The following is a 24246-nucleotide window of genomic DNA, read 5'->3' on the forward strand; positions in this document are numbered from 1 at the left end:
GAACACGCTCGCGAAGCCGGACAAATGTAACTACGCGTAAAACGGCTCGCAGTGGTACCGCGTGTCCTAAAGGGTTGAAGTCCACTGCAGTGGATCCGTCTGCGGTATATACCAAACAATCGACGGCGACTGCTGTAATATAATTATTGTCAGGTACGTACACGATAAGACTTAGCGTATTATCATTATTAATAATAGTGTCATCGTTATTGTTATTACTATCGGAAAGTAGCCCGCCGCAATATGTCACCTAATAATAATACCAATGTGTCAAATTTGTTTTTCGAATGATATTTATAGAGGTACCTACCGCCGAGCATCGTATTTAGTGCATTTGTAAACTGCAGTTGCAGGATACCGCATCAATTTTCGACGAAATTGATCATTCCGATATTATTATAATACAAGACTCAAACGGATATTATTATAGTACTCAATCGGCTTTTTCAGTTTCGTTTCTCTGTTCCGTCGTCGTCATCAATAATAATAATAATACCTACTAATATATTATATTATTATATATTATATGTATCGATTACAAATTATTCAGCAGAATGCGAAGTGATCAGCCGGCCGAACATTAAAATATTATATTATCGCCATAACATTTCGGTGAAACAGGATAATTGCAATCACCACACCGTAAAACAGTGCGAATCATCCTTATAAACGTCGTTCAATATATATATATGGTATGTGCTGTGTAGTGTAGTTACATAACATACGTCCACAATAGTAATAACCTTTGTTACAGTCGCAACTCTAGATCGTTAAAAATAATGAAGATACGACATCGGAGCTCTTTAATTTTGGAAGTTTTAATATGCTGTTCGTTAGTTCGAACACTGCAATCGAACAAAATAAAAATTGGTGAGACATTTTAAAAGTAAATTTTTTCTTTTATGTTATTTAAGTTCAATTATTAAATGTGTAAGTGCATTATATACACGTCTTGTTCGTTCAATTCATAATTTAAACCATGTTTATATTGAGTAAATGGAACATTTAATTATAATATTGTTATGGTTTTATTACCTCCATGTCACGGGTTCGTTATTATTTCATTTTTACATTTTCATTTTATGATTAATCGGAAAACATTTGAAATTCTAAACAATTCTTAACAATTGAATTCTAAAGAAATTTACAATTTGGTAAAATAAAATAAATTTGTTTCCAAACAAAATTGAATAGATATTAGCTTAAAAACTTTTACTGTAGATGTGACTTCGAGTTCCATTAAATCACTTAGTATAATATTACTGAACAAACTCAAAATATATAGGATATTAGTGTATCGTCATCAAATATTATATTATGATCAATAGTGTACAATCTGGCCTTTTAATTGTACAATTTTAGTGTTACAATTTAAAAACTTTTTAGCCTGAACAAACGATATATATTTTTACTATCAAAACTACAGCGATGTTTCCGATTGGTCCTACGGTTTAACAATCAAACTGGGATTGAAATACATTTTCCAATACTTTTATTTTTATGAGACAAGAAAAAAAAATAAAAAATATAACACAATAAAACCAACTGTCACGACATTTGAAAGCCCATTCTGGTGTAAAATAAAAAAAAAGCATTTTACTGTTGACTTAGTTTTTAACTTTTGCCGTAATAATAATAATATGATGTTAAATGAAACAAACTAGATAATCTGCTGATTAGGCTGTGAGATAAAAGTAACACAACAAATATTTTTGATTTTTAAATGTCAATAAGTCCCAATGATTCAAAGTTTAAAATCCAAGATGTATGATAAAAATATATATTTTAGTAAATATCTATTTAAAAGTGGTACAAATAAATCGTAACTTAATAAAATTAATTTTTATTGATAAAAACGATTTATAGTTTATACTTATAGTTTCAACACTCAATCTGTGTAGCTATTTCTAATATCACATATATTTACAGTTTAAAATAATATTTTTACATATTAATATGAGAATTCTCGTTTTTATCATGTTTATGAATATTGTATGCCGATAATAATTCAAACTGCATTATATTGATTCAATTAAATTCCTATAATAAAACGGGAAAAAAATGTTACACCTGTACCCACGAATTTTTATAATAATAATGTAGCTTCAGAAAAAAAATGTCCGTTGGAATTATTTTTAACTTCGTTCCAGATATGATGTGGGTACTTATTTAAAGTAAACAAAACTTACTTTTTGGTTAGGTTAGCGCCTAATCAATCAAACGATTAGTCTATATTTTGAACCATCTCCTTTATATTGCGTAAGGCGTAATGGTCGAATCATAAATGAAATAAAATAATATTATGATACTTAAACGAAAATCAATTTTCAATTAACATTGTATATATTTTGTAAGAGTTAAACACAATATTTAGGGTTTCAAATGTACACAGACCAATAGGGATTGTCAACATATATTTTATGATCGTTTACTGACTATACTACCATATCGACTGCCTATTCATAAAAAAAAGGTTCAGACACCGGTAATGGACATTTCAATTTACAACAGGAACTCGACCAATACCCAGTCAGAGAGTTGGAAAATCGTCCGGAAAATTACGCTCTTAATGTTTCATATCCGATTTCTCATCGCACTACAAAATGGCAAATTCACACCATTTTTCTTTTATTCTATATACAACACTTTAAGTCGACCCTTAAAGACTCTACTCGTATATAAAGCTTTATTCAAACTTATAACACAACGTTAAGTGTGGTTATGGTTATTATTTTTTTTTCCGTTTCGTGCGGTTGAGCGAGTTAAGTGGTCTCAGACTTGTTAGACGCAAAAAATAATTTTACAAATGATTTTGAATTTTTCCATAAAAAATAGATAATGAAAAAGAAAAATATATTAATAAATGCGGAAATGTAAAAAAAATATTAAATTTATATTAAGACTTACAAGCATATTATAATAATACATAACCGAAAAATAAATGTATATATTTTACTAAAATAGTATCAAACAATGAAATTTGCGCAACAGCATAAGTTAAAGCTATTATTATTTAAACAATGAACTTGCCTCATTTATTTTCACCTTTTTGTGAAATTAAATATTGAGTAACAGTTTTCTTAAACTCCCCTTAAAATTATTTTTTTATGCTAAACAAATACTCTTTTTTAATTTACGAGTAGGTATAGCTCGTTATTTTAAAAAGCATTGTTAACGATTATTTTTATTTCATAGTTCTTAATTGACTGATAGTATTTACCTACAATTATCTATAAAAAGAAACAAATCAATAAGTATATATTTTGATTTTATGTGATATAAATTACTGTTAATTCATACATTTTAATTTTTCTACAATAAAATGTATACTTAAAATAAAAGTATATAGGTACTATCATTAATATTTTATAGCATTAAATTTCACAACCAATAAATAATATGATTAAAACATTATCTTCAATATTAAGCTATGTCGTGTTCTCACTATTTTATTTCAATATAATTTAATGTCTTATATATTCTTCTTGATACTGGTACATATTATGACTATTAAATTTTTAGGAGCATTGTTTACACACGACCAAATCAATAGCAGCCTCGAAATAGCATTCAAATTTGCAGTCGATCAAATAAACCGTGATGCACATCTCTTGCCACACACCCAAGTATCTTATGATATCCAGTACGTACCACATGATGACAGTTTTTACACCATTAAAACAGGTATGGTCACTTATAATATTGAAACAATAATATTACAGTAAACTTACTTACAGTAATATTATCTATTAAATCTGTGTAAATATAAATAGCATGCAGCCAACTCGATCTCGGCATTGCGGCTCTGTTCGGCCCGAGTAACAGTTACTTGGCATCTCATCTACAGTCTATGTGCGATACCCTGGATTTGCCTCACATAGAAGCTAGACTAGATTTGGAAATGGACCCCAAAAGGCTATCGGTCAATTTGTATCCAAAACAGAGCCTCCTGAACCGAGCTTATAGTGACGTTATATCATTTTTAAACTGGACGAAAATGGCCATTATATATGAGCATGATTATGGTAAAATTGTATTATAATATTTTTAATTATTATTAATCCTAATACCCAAGTGCTGTACAAATCGTATTATCATTAGTAGAAAATTGAAACTCCACCCCTGTATCCCTTGGAATAAACCCAACAATTACCCATTTTGTTTTGAATCCAAAACAGAAAGTCTCCTGGACCAAGCTTATGGTGGTGTTACGTCATTTTTAAATTGTATGCAAATGCCTATTATAATATTTATATTATAATATGAATAATGCTATAACATTTTCAATTATTAATCTAAAATCCAAGATGTTCTATACTACGTATTATTATTCGTATGAAATTGTCACCATACACACAAATTGAAACTCTCTCCCTGAACCCCAAAGAATAAACCCAACAATTACTTTGTATTAGTGTGTGTTTTAAACTTTAAAACGTCTCGTTTTGAACATGTGTTTTGCACTATGGTAAAGTTTTATCATTAAAATATGTATAACCTACCCTATTAGTAATAAGGAGTCGTTGTTCATCATTAAGTTCTCTATTAGAACAAACTGCAGAGCATGACAATTAATAGGTAGGTACTGCTGCCAGATTTTATTTCATAAGATGCAATTAGAATTAATAATTTATGTATGTGGATAGTATATTATATATTTATATTTCCAACAAGTAGTCAGTATATTATAGCGGTCGGGGTACATTTTATTCTTCTCGTTTGCAGCGTGATTTTCGTATTGAAATTTCAATTATTTGGTTTTCAATAATATTACGGTTAATTTTTTTCCCCAAGTTAATAATGTTGTTAATTATTTGAATAATATTTCGAGCTTTCTTCAAGCAGATTTTCTTTTTGCTGAACAATTGACCAGGGGGCATAACGCTGTGTAGGTACAGATCTAACTGTTCGTGCGATTGATGTTCGCTATTTCAGATTTGTTTAGAATGAAAGATTTCATGAAAACCGTGCCCGACAGAAAAACAGTAGAAGTATACTTGCGACATGCCACTCCGGAGACATACAGATCAGTACTGAACGAGATCAAAAACATGGAGATATACAATATGCTGGTCGATACGAAATCCGAACATGTAGATCATTTTCTTAGAGGTGTAAGTCAACTGTTTAAATTCCATTTGCATCACCGATGATTTTTTTATTATTATTGTTTTATTTTCATAAGACGTGTTTTATTCTGATAATATAGATACTACAACTCCAAATGAATGATTACAAGTTTCATTATCTTTTTACATCATTTGTAAGTACGAGCAATTAATTAATTGGTATCCACTTAGTTGTTAATAATATTAGTTTTGATATATGCACAGTAATTTTATCATCTCATATTACGCGAAAGTTGAAATTCGATATTATAATGCGTTTGTAATTTTCATACAAAAAAGAATTTAATTGATTAAAAAAAAAAAATAGTAATAACGCCTAAATTCTTAAAAAAATTAATCATTAATGTCTAAAATCATTTAATCCTTCAAAATATTCAAATGGTTAACTTAAAATTGTTAATCGATGTGTTACAAAAAAAACTATATTTTAATTATAAATTGTAAATCATAGTTCGCAGTACAAAATTGCCATCGCACACTAATATAAGATCAACATTTAACCATTTTACCAATTAAAAAAAAAAAAAATTTGGAAATAAGTAGGTACTGTTTGAATGGTTGGTACCCTTTGATTTAATATTGTTGTCGTACTTAGGACATGGAAATGTTCGATCTAGAAGATTTCAAATACAATTTCGTGAACTTGACTACATTCAGGATGGTGGACATCGAAGATGTCGGTGTTCGAGAAGTACTCAAACACATGGAACAATATTCCACTGAAAAGAATCAGTCAATCAACAAATTTATGTTGACACAGGTTTGTCTTGACTATTTGAGAATTCTATAAATACATTATAATATTACAAAATGAAGTTATAATAATAATTATGTCACTTGCGTACTTTAAAATGAGAATTTTAATTAATTAGTGTGAACCGGCTCTCATGTATGATTCAGTACAAGTATTAGCAGTCGGCTTGGGCGCTCTTCAACAAAACAATGCACTCGACTACCCAAATATTTCGTGTAAAGATGAAGTTCCTTGGAGTAACGGATCCAGTTTGATAAAATTCATTAATTCGGTTAGTAGAAATTTAATCTAAAATGTAACACTTACTCTTTCGGGTCTTTAAAAATGTATACCAGTTCATAAAAACTTGACACGCCGGTTTTTCTAAAGAATCAAATAAATTAACAATTTATAAGAAACACTCGTGCACAATATTTGATTAATGGGATATTTGATTCAATCTATATGATTTATCTACACGGAATTATAACTGAGTTATACTGAGTTCGTCAATTAATTTTCAAGATAAAATAAATAATTGATATAAAGTATGAATAATACAAAAATGCATTGAATTAAATTACTCTTCCCAAACAAAATTAATATATTATAATTTATAATAAACATATTATTATTTACTTTTATTATGTTATGATATTATGTACTAGAATTTACATAATGATATATTGATATAATATTATATACCTGTGTAATTTAATGCACATTTATTTTGGTAATAAATAATGCAAAATAATTTATAAATACAGGTTCTAATTCAAAATTAGAATTTCATAAAGAAATGTATATTTAAGAGATAAATTAATATTAATTAAACTTTTCTTATTTAAATACATATACCAATACCATACAACATTAAAATTCAGTTTGTTTTCATGTTATTTGTATTATATTTATGTTTATGTTTATCATAACAATAAATGGTTGATAATTTATTGTTCTCATATTTCGATTTAATGTAATCAATATCGTTGCCATTGAGTACTTATACTTTATGCAGAATTTTTAATTTCTTATTTTTATATCTCATGTATAACAATTCATTTTTCAACCGAAACTCTCTCGACAAGCAAAGATTAGTGTAAATTTAAAATTATATTTAAAAGTGTTTTTTTTTATTCAGAAATAACTTTGAAAAATACATTGACAGTAAAATATTTTACAGACCCATAATTTATTATACTCTAAGATCTATAATAAAAAAAAATAGTTGTTATATTTTATTTTTTCGTTAGTTAGGTATTAATTCTGCAATATTTAACTAGAATAATAGTAACTGCATAACATCAACTAAATTAACGTAGGTGCATTTTCTGCGTATATAATTATTGTTATTTTACATATTTTACTATTGATAAATATTATACTTTTAATTCGATATTCTGCAACATATATTATGACTTGCAATAGGATCACTTAAAATACCTTCCATCTAGTTAAATTTATACGTTTTTCTTCATTTGATTTCAACAGCATTATATTTATCATCTCTCTCATAGTTAGCAGTCATTAGGTTACAACCATTTAAATTGATCAGTAAATATATCATGATAGTAATGATTTGAAAACACAAATTAATTTCTCCATTATAAATTCATCAGATGATAATTAAACTTATAGATGTAAGATCTTTATTGATATTGAAATATTATTTTTAATTTCACATTTATTTTTTGTTTGGTATAATATCATATTACTATCGGTAATGAATATTATTATATCTCCAAAAGTAAAGAATTATTTGTTGTTCCATAATTTTTGAAAAATCTGGCGTTGATTGATTTTTCCCGCATGCTTTAAACAAATAACTAATACAATTTCTTCCTCCTTCAATTTTTTTTTCATCTAGGCGAGACACTTTTAAATTCAACTTTTAATTAATTTAAAGAAATAGAGATGTATAATTCATATTGTAGGTATCCGTATGTATTCTTCATATGTGTGTTTTTGTTAAAATATCATCTGAAATTATTTAAATATTTTTTTTTACCTTAATGTTCACATGCAATATATTATAAAGGACCTTGGCCGGTTCGTTAAACTGTTTATAAACTGTTTATAAATTAATACAGTGAAATTTCCATATTACGATGTATCGTGGGTGACCAAAAAATTCGTATTATGGAGAAGTTCGTAAAATAGAATTAAATAAATTTGGTTTTCGAAAATATTTCGTTCAACAGAAAATTTCGTAAAACGAAAGTTCAATATACGAGAGTCTTACTACATAGTATATTACATCGATGTATTAATTAATTTAAAAAAAAAACCCCATAGGTGGAGATAAAAGGACTTACAGGTCCGATACAGTTTAAAAATGGTCAAAGAACAGACTTTAAATTGGATTTGATGAAACTCAAACAACATGCGTTGGCAAAAGTCGGTGAGTGGACACCCGGACTTGGTGTAAACATCACAGATATGTCTGCTTTTCACGACACAGCTCCTTACAATATTACACTTGTCGTTGTAACGATTGTGGTTAGTACAAAATGTTTTATTTTTCTAATGTAGTTGACAATACTATAATTGTAACGAATAAAATACCACACAATCATTTTATATTAAATAATATAATAATATTATGTTGGTTATTATAACTTTAAAGTATTATTTATATAGTCATTGTGTACAATATTCTAGCAAGTACGTGTATATGAATACAAATTACAAGTATTTAAATAATTTGAAATTATTCTAATGGTCAAATATTGTTATTTATTTTTAAAAAATAACCTAAACCTATAATACCAACAATATGGAAACAATTTTTTTAGAGTAGTACGTACACCAGAAATATTGCCTAACTAATGATCAACAGGCTAGAGTTATATCTTATATTATATAGAAATATATAAGTAATAGGTAATAGGTAATAGGTAACACCTGTTCGTATGATAATATTCTCAATAATAGCACTCATCACGTCATAAGTTTAAAATGATGTCTTTAGGTATGAATTAGCTTATTGTTTATAAGTAGCTATTTTAAATGTATCTATTGAAATAATTTTTACCAAACTATAAGAATTAATATTTAAATATATTAATATTTTCAATGTAAATACAATTGTATACTAAACTATTGTACAACAATATTAGTATAACGTTATATTAACAATATTATAATATTGTTATGGCAAAATGCTGTCTGGGTAAGTATGGACATTTTTTATTTTTTGCAAATTTAACTTAAGGTTAGGTGTCGTCATTATTGTTTGTTACAATTTACAATATCTGTTAATATCATGCAAATAGTACAAAACCTTTTTTGTAATCAAAGAGGAAAATTGTTAGAGGTTGATAAATCCAATTTGAAAACCGTTATACTCGTACTTACAATATACTTTAGTCGTGTATATTGTATAAGAACACGCATTTACTATACATTACTATTTACGAGTTTCAATTTAAAGTTGTGTTTATTCTGAACAACGTATTCGATTATTTCCATTGAAAAAAAAAATGATTACTACTAAAACCCAATATTATTTGCTTTATATACAAAAAAGAATACTTAAGATCAAAATATTCTTACATGAATACAAATTCAAATTATTTCTTTCGGGAAAGTTTAATCAATGTTCATTATTTTCAGTCAGTATTCAACCAAAGTTGAATGCATTTTTGGTTTCTAATATTTGAGCCTTTAGCTCTTTTCTGATTATTTTTTTTTTTCATCCGGAATCGTCTATCAACCTAAACCCCCTGGTGTTCTACAACATTATAAGTTCATATTGATAATATTCTCCAATAGCTACCTAAGAATTTGAATATTAATATTAATTGATACTAAAATTAGTTATATCTGTTGTTAACTACACAGAGTGGAATTATTCAAATAAAAGTGCACATTACACTAACGTGGTAAAATAAAAGTGATGCAATTTTTAAAAAAAAAACAATGGAAAGTGCGACAATGGGAATTATAGATAGTATGTGAGAATGGAATACAAGAGGGGTCGATTTGGGTGGTCGATCATACGTAATTAAAGGGGCAACGTGGTATTAGTGTTTTTTTATTTCTATTACCTCAGATACCACGGTATTGCAAAGCTGCCTTACACATGATGATGTCATGTTGACCAGTGAAATAGACACGAAATATTATGAGTTAACTGCAGTTTGGCCCATATTTTTGGAAATCTCCTACAGATTAAAAAATATCATTTTGTGTTATATACGACGACATATTATGTGTAACTTCGTTTTTTTAATTGCCACAGTTTGTAAAGTGATACAGCGATTTCTGTGTTTAGCTCTTAAACTTATGGATTTAAAAATACTTAAGCTATTCAACACTACAGCGTAACCCGTTAGTTGGACATAACATTTACATTTGAAATCATCTAACTATTAAAAGTATCACATTATGTACTTTATGTACCTATCATGATTCATGACTGTCGACACTACCGCATCACCCGTTAAGGACCGGTTTATATTTAAGAATTATAGTTACCCTGATATACACAGACACCAGTAATTTGATAAATGGAAACCTAGACATTGATGTAGGTAAGAAAATACTTGGATCTATAAATATTTAAACATGAACGAATGAAACTTATATATTTTACTCACTACGATATTTTAGACATTTAACTAATGCTTTTCCAACTAATAAACTAGTAAAAACTGAACAATAGTCAATTTTCTTTTATGATCTAAAGTTTAGATACTCACCTGATCCAAACTAATAGACTATCTAGATTTTCAACTAATATTATTTAATTAAAACAAGATAATTAATCATAATATGCCGAATATGATAAACACCTACTATAATATGAATGACAACGGTTTTGTCTGATTTCTACACAGACCCCTTCAATTATAAAGTCTAAATTCTAGTATGCTAATGAACTTTCGAATATTAGCTTACAACTAAATAATACGTAAAATATGTTTGTGGCTGTAAAAAAACATCAATAATTTTTTTTAAATAGTATAATACAAAATAGGTACTTATTACCCTATATGCATGTCATAACATCTGATCTTCGAATGGCCTTGTAAATATAAAAGATCAACACACAAATACAACGGTTTGCGTATCTGCAAATTAAATTAAGTTTTCATGTGAAGAAAAAGTTGTAGTGCGGGCGTTAAGCACACTGGTAAAACGAACTGGGTGGTGATATATACAATGGAGACATACTGGATCTCTCTCCTCCTGGATATAGATACGCCGCCGGCTAGACAGCCTTTCAAGTTTTATATAAGACAGCGAGTCATCCCTACTTCTTTTGTTAAGATTTTTGTATTATATTTTGTTCATGTGTGTGTGTGTGTGTGTGTGTGTGTGGGTTGCAACTTAACGAGTCTAACTATTCTCTGATATTTTTATTTTAACATACAAATTAAATATGTCATGATAGGATTACTAAAAAAAAAAATAGCTAAAATCACAAGAAATCTAAGCTAGGTGTAAATTAATTTATTGTATACCTTTGGAGCATTTTAAAACTCAATAAAATCCCTTCAAAAATACATGTTATTACCATCCAAATTGAAACGTATCAGAACTTGTGGATTAATCTTGTTGATATGTAATTGTAGATTCCGTACATAAATTAATTACAAAAAATATATGTATTAATAATTTAAATGTGTACAATATTGCTATATAAATACATATAATAAATAAGATATTTTTTCTATACTTTGACTTTAGGAATTTCCTTATGTCATGATGCATCTCGAAAAAAATTATACGGGGAACGCAAGATTTTATGGATTTTGTGTCGATTTGTTGGAAATTATTGCCAAACAAGTTGGATTTGATTATATTTTGGATTTAGTACCGGACAATAAGTATGGTGCTCAGGATCCAGTAACATTAGAATGGAATGGTATAGTGGAACAACTCATAAAGCATGTATGTTTTTTTTTCATTATTACTTATATCATGATCATTGAGTATAAGTTAATATATTATTCACAAAGCTATCGTACTAATCGTATGAGTCTATGGAAAATTTATATTTTTGGACAGTTTATACTGTATACATACTTAAAATCATATTACATTTATACATCGAGTACAGTGTAGTATACAGTACAATATTATTTACATAACAATGAAGTGTAGGTACATAATATTATAATTAAATTACTTTGTTTAACTATAGCAAAAATAATATTTTTGCATTTAACTAACTAAAATATCTCAGTTTTTCTTTCGTTATTGATAGAACTATGGAGGGCAAAATATGTTATAATATTATAGTCTATACACGATATTACGAAATATTACCTCACCTCGATCGCATCGTATAAATTCGTCGGTTGAATCTAATACTTCAATTTAATTTACTACCTAGTCTAAGAATTACCATATACGACGAACTAGAAACGAGTACCTTACTTTCTAACAATAATGTGGATCTATTAACCGATGGTTTATGAAAAAATATATTTTATCAGCTTTAATGTCTATATTTTTAACTGCATTTTAACGCTCGTAATTTTTGTTTTTCTTAGAAAGCAGACTTGGCTGTTGGATCGATGACCATTAACTACGTTAGAGAAAGTGTTATTGACTTCACCAAGCCGTTTATGAACTTGGGAATCAGTATATTATATAAGGTTAATCAAATTATATTCATCACAACTGTAGTACACATTGTGTATTTTGGTACAAACACATAGTGTAATGCAAAATAAGTGCCATTATAGATCTATCGGTAAAATAATGTAATAAGTGCAAATGTGATGCTGATTTATAAGATCTGTGAATTTCATAATCTGTCATTCTGACTTCACTTGATACACTGGAACGACACTGTTTAGTATTTAACAAATATTTTATGAAAAAAAATAATAAAAGAAACTTTCTATACAATTTTAATCCGTCGGAATTTTCAATATTTCTATTTAACTCATATCATGAAGACATGACTAAATATATTTCTTAATTAATAAAACATTTTCATAACTATATTGTTTAAACAATGTTGAATTAAATATTATTTCCTAGAAAGTTTCCAATTGTTTTAACCTTAAATTAATATAATATAGGCTTTGTAAACTTTAAACTATAAATGTAATGTGTTGATTAAAACTATCCCCTAGTTAATTTTAATTGTAAAATCTTTTATGTAGATTGTTAAAGTTTTGTTCTTAAAAATAAACAGTTTCCAAAACGTTATGTTTTCAACTCTTCCGCAAAAAACTTTTATAGTTTATTTTTAAGACCCTTAGACAAATTATGATTTTCTAAAAAATATTTATTATATAACATTCGTAGATAAAAATACGCAATGAATTTAAATTGTTATTGACATATTTTTACAACTGATATTGTTTTTTTGTTCATAAGTCATAAAGTGTTCATGTTTAATAGGTCCCCAGCAATCAACCAGCTCAATTTTTTTCATTCATGAACCCTCTGGCACTGGAGGTGTGGATCTACTGGTTAATAGCATATGTAGTCGTGTCAGTTACACTGTACATTGTCGCCAAGTTTTCACCGTACGAATGGGAAGACCAAACTTCCGGAAAACTATTCAGCAGCCCCAATCTAGCGACAACTGTGCCACAACTCAACAGGTTCACGCTTTCTAATAGTTTTTGGTTCACCATTGGTTCGCTCATGCAACAAGGTTCAGACATAAGTCCGAAGGTTTGATTTATTTAGCTTAACGTTTTAAATTAATTTCTGTTTCATTTGTTTACGAAATGTTGTTAATTTGCTATTGTTTTCTTGTATACTAACACGCAGTGGCACTCTCGTGATTTTTTAATTGGGGCAGATAGAATGTGATGTTTGACGCGGGCACATAGCCCTCAGCCCCCTCTATAATTACAATAAAATATACGTTAAAATAAATATTAAATATTATTTGTACTTAGCCTCATAAAATATGAAATGTAATTTGTAAAAGTAATTTGATCAAATTTTCTTGATTTTTGAGACATGATATTTATCATTAACCTGTATGAATAACCACTTTTCTATGAACTCTCAACGATAATTTCTAATAATAAAGTAAGTAACTAAAATGTATTTTAAGAAAACGGCTGGTATAAAACGAAGTTGATTTACAGAACATGACTCTCTAATATCATAAAATATAGTTCGTTTTTACAAAGGGGTGTAAAACAACAAGCCAAGAAATGAATTGTTAAGTGATTAATGTAATTTATCTTAACTCGTCTAAATTATAAAAATATATGCCTTACAAGGATAATATAAAATTGAATTATGTTTTTTAAATAATATTAATCACGAAAATATTAATGACGACATTTATAGGCGATTTCTACGAAAATAATTGGATGTGTTTGGTGGTCCTTCACATTAATTATTGTGTCTTCGTATACGGCAAATTTGGCTGCTTTTTTGACAGTGGAGAGAATGGTTAGCCCCATTGAAAATGCTGAAGACCTTGCTGCACAAACGAATATTGCGTATGGTACACTGGACAGTGGTACTACAATGACATTTTTTAGGGTAATGTTAAACCTGCTTAATTGACCAACCTCAAATTCTAAAGATATTTTATGACATTTATTATTAGTAGTAATTAGTATTAATCTATTTTCCTAGTAATTCGTTTATGATAAACACTGTATCACGTTTTCAAGATCTTTGAAGTAGACAACAATGTTTTATCAAAAAGTACAAAATGTTTTAAATGTCTATAAATAGCACAAAATAATGATTCAAAAATCATTATCGTGTCTAAAAAATATAAACCAACACTTGGTGAAGTGTTCAAGTCTCTTTACTGTAGAGAAGTTATTAATTTTAGAAGCACAATTAAACAACAAAATCATTCAATAGAAAACAGGGTTTGAGCAATATTCCTGCTTTCTCTGATTTTTTAAAAATATCTTCAAAGTATCAACTAAAAGCCAGGCTAAAAATTTTTTTTAGGGCACTACAAAGTGATGACAGATTTAAAAAAATTAATATCCTCACTCCACTCAGAATCTTAAATTTTAAATTTTATGATTACCAATCATACACGTTTAAAATTTAGATTCTTATTTATGAAGTTTAAATAAATTAAAACTAACAATATTTAAAATCAGAAATAATGTTAATCTATATTCAATCTTCGTATATTATTCCAGTAGGTACTAAATATTTTACTATTTTTTTATTTTAAATTTAATTATTGCCAACCGGCTAGTGTCGTCGTATTCAACGTACCTATTTTAATATATCTATATTTACAAATAAAATAAAATTACATGAAATATACTCCCACAGATTATCATATCATATTTGGACACTTTAGCCTATTCATAATTTATAGATTTTATTATGTTTTTGAAAGACGGCAGATTTATTTTCATTATTTTATAATAGGACTCCATGATCGAAACGTACAAGAAGATGTGGGCTTACATGCAGAAGAAGAAACCGTCGGTTTTCGTGACGTCGTACGACGACGGTATTAAAAAGGTTTTGCAAGGTAACTTTGCATTTCTAATGGAATCTACGATGCTCGATTACGCGGTACAGAGGAACTGTAATCTGACCCAAATAAATGGACTGCTGGACTCCAAAGGATACGGGATAGCAACGCCTATGGGTTGGTCTCAACCGAATTTATTCGTGATAGGTAAATAACATTTTAACCCCGACACGTGCGTGAATTTATTCCGTCAGGATCGCCGTGGAAAGACCAAATATCCTTGTCGATTCTCGACCTGCAAGAAAAGGGCGAAATACAAATGCTGTACAACAAATGGTGGAAGCCACCCAACGACATGTGCGTACCCGAAGAGTCCGGGGCCGGAGCTAAAACAAACACTCTGGATTTCAAAAATATATGTAAATACCTACACGATACATTCGTCACATTTTGGTGTCACTATTACCTATATTCTAATATACCTACGTATGTACACATCACGCTTCTGTGCGTTTGTTTAGGTGGAGTGTTCGCAGTACTTCTAGTCGGACTTATCATATCGATTATGGTATCGATGTTTGAGTTCTACCACTACAGGAAGAAAATAAAACAAATCGAACAGGTGGGTGACGATGTTTGTTCATAAGTCTTTTATATCCTAAGCGCTTAGCACCAGCTTTGTTTGAAGCTTTTGAAAGCCTATATTGCACTTTCAATTAAAAAAAGCAAAGTAAAGACTAAAATAAGTATATTTTATTAATCATTACATATTGGATTTAAGAGTGAATTTTACAAACTCGGACGAAACAAATTGTAAACCTATGCAACATTTCTTTAATAGGTGGATACCTATACAATATTATAATTAACCTTTCTATTAGAACTGAAATAATATTAATCCAAGTAAAAAACACAAAACTATTCGGTAAGTTATTTTTTATAATATTTTACTTAATAAACAAAATTAAAAATGAGGGCACTGTTTATTTGCCATTAACTTTTTACAATTTTTTGATACAAATTCCACACGTTGAAATAAAATTATGAAATACCTAATCAAAACATTTTAAATGTGTTTATAAAATACAATTTTTATTTATACAAATAAAAAAAGCTATTTTGTGAAGTACGCATGGTAATGTTAGTTGTGGAATTTAAGGAAAGTACAGTTCATAGTATATTATTTTATTAAACACGTGGTCACTGTGCTGTAGTTGTCTACTTGTCTAGAGTAATTAAATGTTATATTGCAAGTTTCCCAACAGCACAAACTTTTAAAGATACGTCAACTTACATTTATTTTATGTTTATAAGGTTTTTGAAATATAGCATAATATTTTATACGCATGCATAAGTCATAAAATCAACTTTTAAAGTTTTCTGGAATCATTGAATAAATACGATTACTTAAAAAGTTATTACGTTTTGTATAAATAATGATGATTGTGATATGGGACACTAACTTATATTCAATACGAGAGACTATTAGGATAATGATTATTGATTATTATTTAGTCTATATATAAGTTTTTTGTGTTAAGTAAGTTCCAGGACTTGAAGTATTTTCATTTGCTTAATTGAAATAAATGAAATTGCTTATATATGTTAAGAATACATATATACGAATAACATATATACCTATTCATATTCCATAATTATATTATATATACCAATAATTTGTATAAAACATGAAATTAATTTTTTGTATTTTAGTTAATGAATTTAATTTTCAGTGCTCGAACCATTAAAAATATTAACTCTTAAATGGCCCAATTGAAACTAATTCATAAATTAATTACGGCGTTAAAAGTAGGGTGCGATGAAAAGTAAACAAGTGCATGGTTCCTTCTGGGGTAGGCAGTGACAAGGGATGTGATTGATACTTGAAGTCTTCGAGAGCGTCAACTACGCTGCTGAGAAGGGAAGAAATAAAAGAAATAAGATGAAACCTCCCCTAATAGACACCTCTAAAAAGCAGACACTTTAAAATAGCATACATTTTATTGGGTTAGTACAGAATTTCTATAAACTCAACCCTCCAAATAGCTGAAACCCCCGAATAGCTGACGAAATTTCAGTGACTGAGGGTGTCCAGTAGGTTATATACTACTAAATACCTACTATGGTATTTTCTAGAGTTTTTGTGTAAAATGTATTATATATTTTCAACGATATTCTAAAATAAAAATTATGATTTACCTACACAAATATTATTTTATTTATCAATTTTTGCATACCATGTGCAAATAAACTAAATCTCATTTTTAATGGGTTTTTTATGGTTGACTATAGTAAAAGTGCTTAAGTACCAATAATAATAATAATAATATATACCAAAAATGGTGTCGAATCTATCTATCAATATCTCTAACAATTAACTCAAAATATAAGCTATTGAGACAATTGACACACAAAATTATTCTCATTATTTTCCCATTTGGTCCATCTACTAAAAACTATGTTTTTTTTTATCAGATTAACCATATAAATGCACATTACTAATTATTTTGGATATACATAACGACTTTAAATACTAACAGTATAAAAGGTTAATGGACAATATGCACATAAATTTATACATTTTTTTTATTCACAACTTTATTAGTGTAATGTTCAATATATTTTTAATTATATTAATCAATTTTTTTTTTTAATCAATATGGCTTTGGTATTTAAAATTTGTCAACATTCAAAGACCACCATAACAAAATTAAAAAACAAATATTACCAACGAAACAATAACAACAAAAAACGCCCCCGAGAACAATAATCAAAAATATTTTATATAATATGTATTTATTAAAAAATTTGCAGCAAAAAAATGTAATTAATATCCATCAAGGTAGCTTAAAAAATAATTTTCCATGTCAGTACTTAATATTTTTAATCTTATTACATTAATTGTTTAGAAATTATTCTACCTTAAAGAATTATGTTCAAAAACAGTGCACAACATATTAACATTACTTATTACATTACTGAAATATCATACTTTCTTGTTTCTACGTTACGTTTCCAGTTTTCTACATATTATGCTCACAACAATGGATTTCTTGGTACATAATTAAACACACTAAGCACATTTAAAAAAGAACATATCTAGAACATTAAAATTGAATACATTAAACATTTTTAATATCCAGTTTTGTGTACTGTGCGTATCTACTATTGTCTATAATATAACGTTTTGTTTTTAATCCGATTGAAGTGATTTGGTTACAATTTATCAATTTATGTATTTTCAACAATCTACGACTAGGAACTAAGCGTATGTACGCCATACGCATACCCATAAATAAAATACAGTGAAACTTTCACATTATTACAAAGTCTCGCGGGTAACTAAATAATTCGTATTATAGCGGAATTAGTTAAATATAATTAAATTAATTTGGTTTTAACTCGGTTTTTTACTTTGGTTCTTAAAAATATTTCATTACATAGACAATTTTGTTAAATGGAATTTCGTCTCATGGAAGTTTCACTGTACATATTAGATATATAGATATAATATACACACGTATAGCTGATGTTATAATTATGTACGTCCTAAATAAGTAGAGTACGCGCGAAAAAGCACAATTTTACGTTGTTGTTATTATGTATTGTCAGCGTCTTAACCCGGAATATTATTAAACTTTTTGTAAACATAATAACAATAATAATAACAGTAACAATGTACAGCAGTTGCAGTGTATAGCGGTAAAAGTGGTAGTAGCAGTAGTAGTAATATTATTGTTGTATTCAGACTCGTCGTGATAACGCATCGTTGGGAATGGTACACTGGTAAAAGGCAGTTTGAAACGTTTTAAGTATTTGTGGAAATCACACAAGCATTAACGTGTAGACAGTAGTTCGGGGCCGACGACGGATACCTAACTCTGTACCTACCTACTGTAATACTGTCCGCGCAGTGTAGCAGTCGTAGCCCGTAGGTGGGAGCGCTCACAAACATCGAGTCGTATCAAAAAGTCGAGACGGAGAGCCATTTGAGTATAATGAGATTCTAATGTTCCCTCGTGTTTATCTAAATTATACCTACCGAAAACGACATAATGGCTGCAAAAGGAATACATTATAATATTTAAAATAAACATAATATTATATTATATATATATATACATAGATATACACACACCGTATACACGCATTATATAACACGAGCATCCGACCGACGACCGGGTAAACGTGTTCGAATTTAAAAGGTAAAATTCATAAAGCAAACAACCGTAGTATTTTATTTGTGAATCACTGGCGCGTGGTTCTCGACAACAACGACAGTCGTATTCGAGAAACATCGTTAACGGCGGCGGCACACTTGTCGTCCGCCTGAAGCTTACATGTACGAGTGTTTTATTCTATGTTATGTATAAAAGGCGATTCACCCCCCAAAGCGCGGCTCACCCCTTTTTTTCTTCAGTAGCGCACACTATTCGAAATCTGATTTTTCGAAATTTTAAATATACCTACTTAAATTGTTTGCTCTAGTACCTACCTTCCCGAGGAGTGAACTGTGGAGATGCGAACCTCTGTTACTCCTCTCCCCCTCACCCCTTTAGACATTAAATAATTTATCAGATCATTTTTCTGAACATTTTTATGTATCAAAATCAAAATTCAAACAAGTTGTTTTTAAGTTGTCAAACTCTGTGTACAATAAGGTCAACGGGTCGATGGGGTAAGAAGATTGGTGATTTTAAAATTTAAAATTTAATATCAATCATTCAACATGTCGAATTTATGAAAATAGTCCAAGCATGATAAAAACTATACCTGATATTTTATATTGTATTTATGTAAACCCATTTTGAAGGACTATCTAGTACCTATATTATTATCCTACTAGAAATCTCAAGAATTTTAAATATATGGTTTTATAAGTAGACGCACTTAAAAATTCCAAAAATTATTATTAAATTTAAAAAGGTGGATGAGCGTGCTTGGCGAATCACCCCCTGTTTATAATATTAACTATAATAATAAATAATAATATATTCCTAACCGGCTCAAACATACTACAAAACCGCGAGCCACGTTCAGATAATTATTTTTGAACACACGCATTAGCACGGGATGACTGATGATAAGCCGTGTAAATCGCTCTACTCCCAAAGGGCCTTTACACCAGCCACCTCGAATATTGCATTCAAACGAAATAATGTTCTGTCGTGATCATTTAGTTTTATTTCTTGTGATAAATTCTTAAAACGTGTAAGATACGGTATTACGTTTTTATCTCACTGCCTTTGTCTTATTTTTGTTTGATTTTTTCGCATATCACACGAAACAGCGAATAGGACCGCAGCAATCCACGTGGAGAGACTTGGTTGACGAGTTGTGGTTTGTTTTGAAATGTCAGGGCTCCAGACAGCGAACCGTGTTGACGCACAGATGCGAACAGTGCCACCCAAAAATCAGAGTGAGTTTACAATATTATTGACACTGTATTATAGGTATATAGCGATCCATAAGTATGAACAGATCGCATCATCATTTGACATATTGTGCAAGGCCATATTTAAGGTTGTGGGGCCCCCAGAGCCCATAGAATGTAGTGACTTGGTAAATTAAGTGAATTAAACAACGAGTAAGTCAACTATTTTTGATATTATTTTACATTTGTATTTCATTCGAATGTGTGAGAAAAAATTTACTGAACGTACTAATTTTTTTTGTTTTGGAAGGCCCCCTCCTATAAAATAAATAGCTCATATATATAATTTTGATGAGACCCTTGTCCCTTCTACCTAAATCCCGGCCTTCACTTACCCTCATATAATATATTATTTTTATTACTTAAATGTAATATTATGTTATTTAGGCGGCAGAACGACGTTCTAGGCGAGATTTTATGGAAGCCAACAGATTGTAAGATGACGTTAATTATAGCAGCTATAATCCATTTATTGTGGCTACATTGTAGCTGGCTTATTGTCGGGTAAATATTATAGAGTTAGCCAAAAAGTTAACATTTAATTTTCCAATTTTTATTTAGTACTGTTTGACTATTGATAGTATTATTAGTGCAACATAATATGTATTATTCGATTCACAGTTATTTTTTGTTTACCCTTTATCGTTAATAATTTAGAATATTCAATTAAAATGTATTAATGTATTATCAACCAGCAACCTTAAGCAATTATAATTTATTTATCATTTTTTTATTATTATTAAATAAGGTCTCGGTGACTATGGCCATTGGCTGTGTTGAATATTAATATAGTATTACGTATATTTATTTATTTTATTTTAAGACAATGATAGTGAACGCTAGTATATACACTGTAGTAATAAACTATTGAAAACCAACTAAAATAAATTGTTAATTATTACACACCGGAATACCGGATGAGGCTTATTGTCCAAATGTTCACAAAATATCCTATTTATATATTTTTTTTTAACCAGACGTATCGATGCAATAATGTAGCCGGGAGGGGGCACCGGAGACAAGTGTCCCGTTTCGGGTACCCCCCGAAATTATTTTTATGAACTACGTTGCCATAAAGTTATAAAAGACAAATACTGTATTTCTTCAAAAACTAGAGGAAAAAAAATTAAGTGTCCCCACAATAAAATGTTCTAGTTACGGGTAATATTATCTGGTGTGGTGTACCAACCAATGCATCATAGTTTATAAAATGTATATATATTATCTATATCTATATGTTTACAAATATAATCGGTTTTTAAGCAATTCATTATCACCATATACTTAAAGTACACTGTTTGATGGTATACAACATAATTTATTTTAAGTAAGACATTCCTTACGTCTCAATATGGTCCGAAGCAATATTATATATATAGTCACGATTCATAAAGAATAAAAACGCTGTAAATAAACTTGTGAATAAAAGACTACGTCTTAGTCTTCTGATTGTATAGTATAATTTTAGCTCTTGTATAATATACTGGGACTAGATGAGTTAATAATTCGTTTTGAATTTCAGTCAAATATAAATTGGTTTTTAATTCGATTTGTTGGATAAAAAAGCTAGTGGTGCAGGTGAAGCTCCTGTGATATAATAACCAGATCTGCTCCCCTCTGTCTACTCGTCGGCCGTAATAATTATGCGCAACGAAATGATTAGCAATTTGTATTATAAAATGATTTTTTTCTTCCGTAAAATCTCGTTGTTATATTTTAATATCCTAAAAATAAGATTGCTTTAAAGTGTGAAAAAAATGAACAGTGACAACGTCAATCGCAAGAATAACACCACAGCAATATTATAGGTACAATACTATACAATATAAATATATGTTTTGTGGACCGCCGTTAATTTTAATGTGTATTCGATGGCACAATTTTCCCTATCGTGATCATGATGATTTATAAAATAAATGTTGTCCGTCGTTGGTATTTAAAAGTACGTGTGACACGTGAGACGAATATTAGCAAGTGGCAACCGAATACAGTTTACAAAAATACATCATTCGGATTTTATGTTCTCTAAGACAAGATATTTTCAAAAACAATTTCAACCAAAAAAACTAGTTTTTTTAAATTATCACTCTTAAGAATAATATAACTAATAGGATTTAAATATAAAACCATTTTCCCCCGTATATACTCCCTGAAAATTCTACAAGTCGAATGATAATAATATATGTCACTTCACCATGATTTGTGCTCCGTTTCACAACCTGCGCAGTAGGATTAAATTAGTCGTGTCTCGCGACATCAGTGTTCATCGTAGACGTTTATCGAATAAAACACCACAGTAATGAGATAAAAATAAACAATATAACATATTTTGTACGTGGTAAAATATTCGAACCGCAAAAACAAAACAAAAACAAAAAAAAGAATGCAACTTACCATTATTATTGTATTATATAATAATAATAACATATTTGTTTGTATATTTGGCTCAACACATCGAGGACTCGCGTCTCGCCAGTCGCCAGTCCATTGTGTATTCAGTCGAATTGACGAAACGCTTTCCGCCAATATTTTACGTGTGGATGACTGAATTGCACGAGTATAAATATATATATATAATATATATATTATATTTTAGTTTTGTGTACAATAAACTTTATGATTTTCTAAAAGTTCGTTTTTATATTTCACCGAAAACTTGGTGGCCAAACGCGTTCTTTCAAATTCAATTTGGGATTTCAATTTTCACGATTAAATAATATATAATATATTACGTTCTGTTTGTTGAGAGAAAAAAGTAGGTGCAAATGTAACGCGTTACTGTAGTGTTAAGTATGTATATGGTGGAGAACATAATAATATTATAATAATAATTTATTGGCTATATGCCCATATGTAGTTACATTTAATACAGTTATACCAAAAATATCGAGCATAATGGCCTAACTCACCACAGGGGAAAACCTCTTATTGGTGAAATTCGAGTACTAATAAAAATCCTAGGTAATTAAAATAATATATAAACATTAAAATACAAAGTATTAACAAATTAAAAACTAATAATATGAAAGACAGAAAAATATATTACAATATGCCTAAATACACTTTAACAAGCCCGGGCACATTAATGATAATTTTTAATTGAGTTAAGTTATGTTGAAAGCAAACATTTTAAACATTTTTCTTTATAAACGATGAATTAAATTTATCATTTTATCTAACTAGAACTCAACATAAATGTTTTCATTTAATTGACTGATCTTTACAATATTAACCAATCTTTTACCGACTTGAATATTACGAAATACCATTGATTATAATTTATAAGTAGTTATTTAATATTCATAATTACAACGATATTACGTTTTATTCAATATGTGTTTAATTTAAATCAAAGCAGCTTATGAAAATATCGTGAAAATTATTAACCATCAATTTTAGTTGATATATTAACTTTGTTTATACGGTACTAACAAATTCTATGGAAAAAACGAATGCCAGATAAAAGATGGCTAGTATTTGTGTACTAGTATAAGTATATAATATGTACCTCAGATTATGTGAAAATGTTTATTTATGTAAAAAGTAAATGATTATGTTTAGT

At 28.8% G+C, this 24246-nt stretch overlaps 1 protein-coding gene across 3 annotated transcripts; it reads left to right on the forward strand.

The window, feature by feature from the left end:
* LOC111033638 (glutamate receptor ionotropic, kainate 2-like) lies at positions 1–21595 on the forward strand. 3 transcript variants are annotated; one of them, XM_022314468.1, is made up of 19 exons: positions 1–153; positions 554–692; positions 755–870; positions 3523–3684; positions 3774–4025; positions 4936–5114; positions 5210–5263; positions 5725–5889; positions 6002–6154; positions 8158–8361; positions 11557–11760; positions 12366–12470; positions 13228–13506; positions 14140–14337; positions 15202–15427; positions 15505–15669; positions 15772–15872; positions 20541–20669; positions 21072–21321. In XM_022314468.1, exons 3-19 carry the CDS (start codon positions 780–782, stop codon positions 21120–21122), a joined length of 2718 nt encoding a protein of 905 aa, XP_022170160.1. In that variant the 5' UTR covers positions 1–153; positions 554–692; positions 755–779; the 3' UTR covers positions 21123–21321. The 3 variants fall into 3 exon arrangements, with proteins under 3 accessions (XP_022170160.1, XP_022170161.1, XP_022170162.1); XM_022314469.1 differs by lacking the exon at positions 554–692; XM_022314470.1 differs by lacking the exons at positions 1–153; positions 554–692 and having other exon boundaries at positions 780–870; positions 21072–21595.
* Positions 21596–24246: the final 2651 nt, after the last annotated feature.

Source organism: Myzus persicae, unplaced genomic scaffold (genome assembly GCF_001856785.1).
Source record: "Myzus persicae strain clone G006 unplaced genomic scaffold, MPER_G0061.0, whole genome shotgun sequence".
NCBI classification, from domain to species: Eukaryota; Metazoa; Arthropoda; class Insecta; order Hemiptera; family Aphididae; genus Myzus; species Myzus persicae.

What these genes read in the sequence shown, in the direction of transcription:
- LOC111033638 (XM_022314468.1), top strand. Translation starts at nt 780, where the DNA reads ATGAAGATACGACATCGGAGCTCTTTAATTTTGGAAGTTTTAATATGC. An exon ending in TGATAAAATTCATTAATTCG is followed by an intron (nt 6,155 to 8,157) that starts GTTAGTAGAAAT and finishes AAAACCCCATAG; the next exon opens with GTGGAGATAAAAGGACTTAC. An exon ending in GAATCAGTATATTATATAAG is followed by an intron (nt 12,471 to 13,227) that starts GTTAATCAAATT and finishes CATGTTTAATAG; the next exon opens with GTCCCCAGCAATCAACCAGC.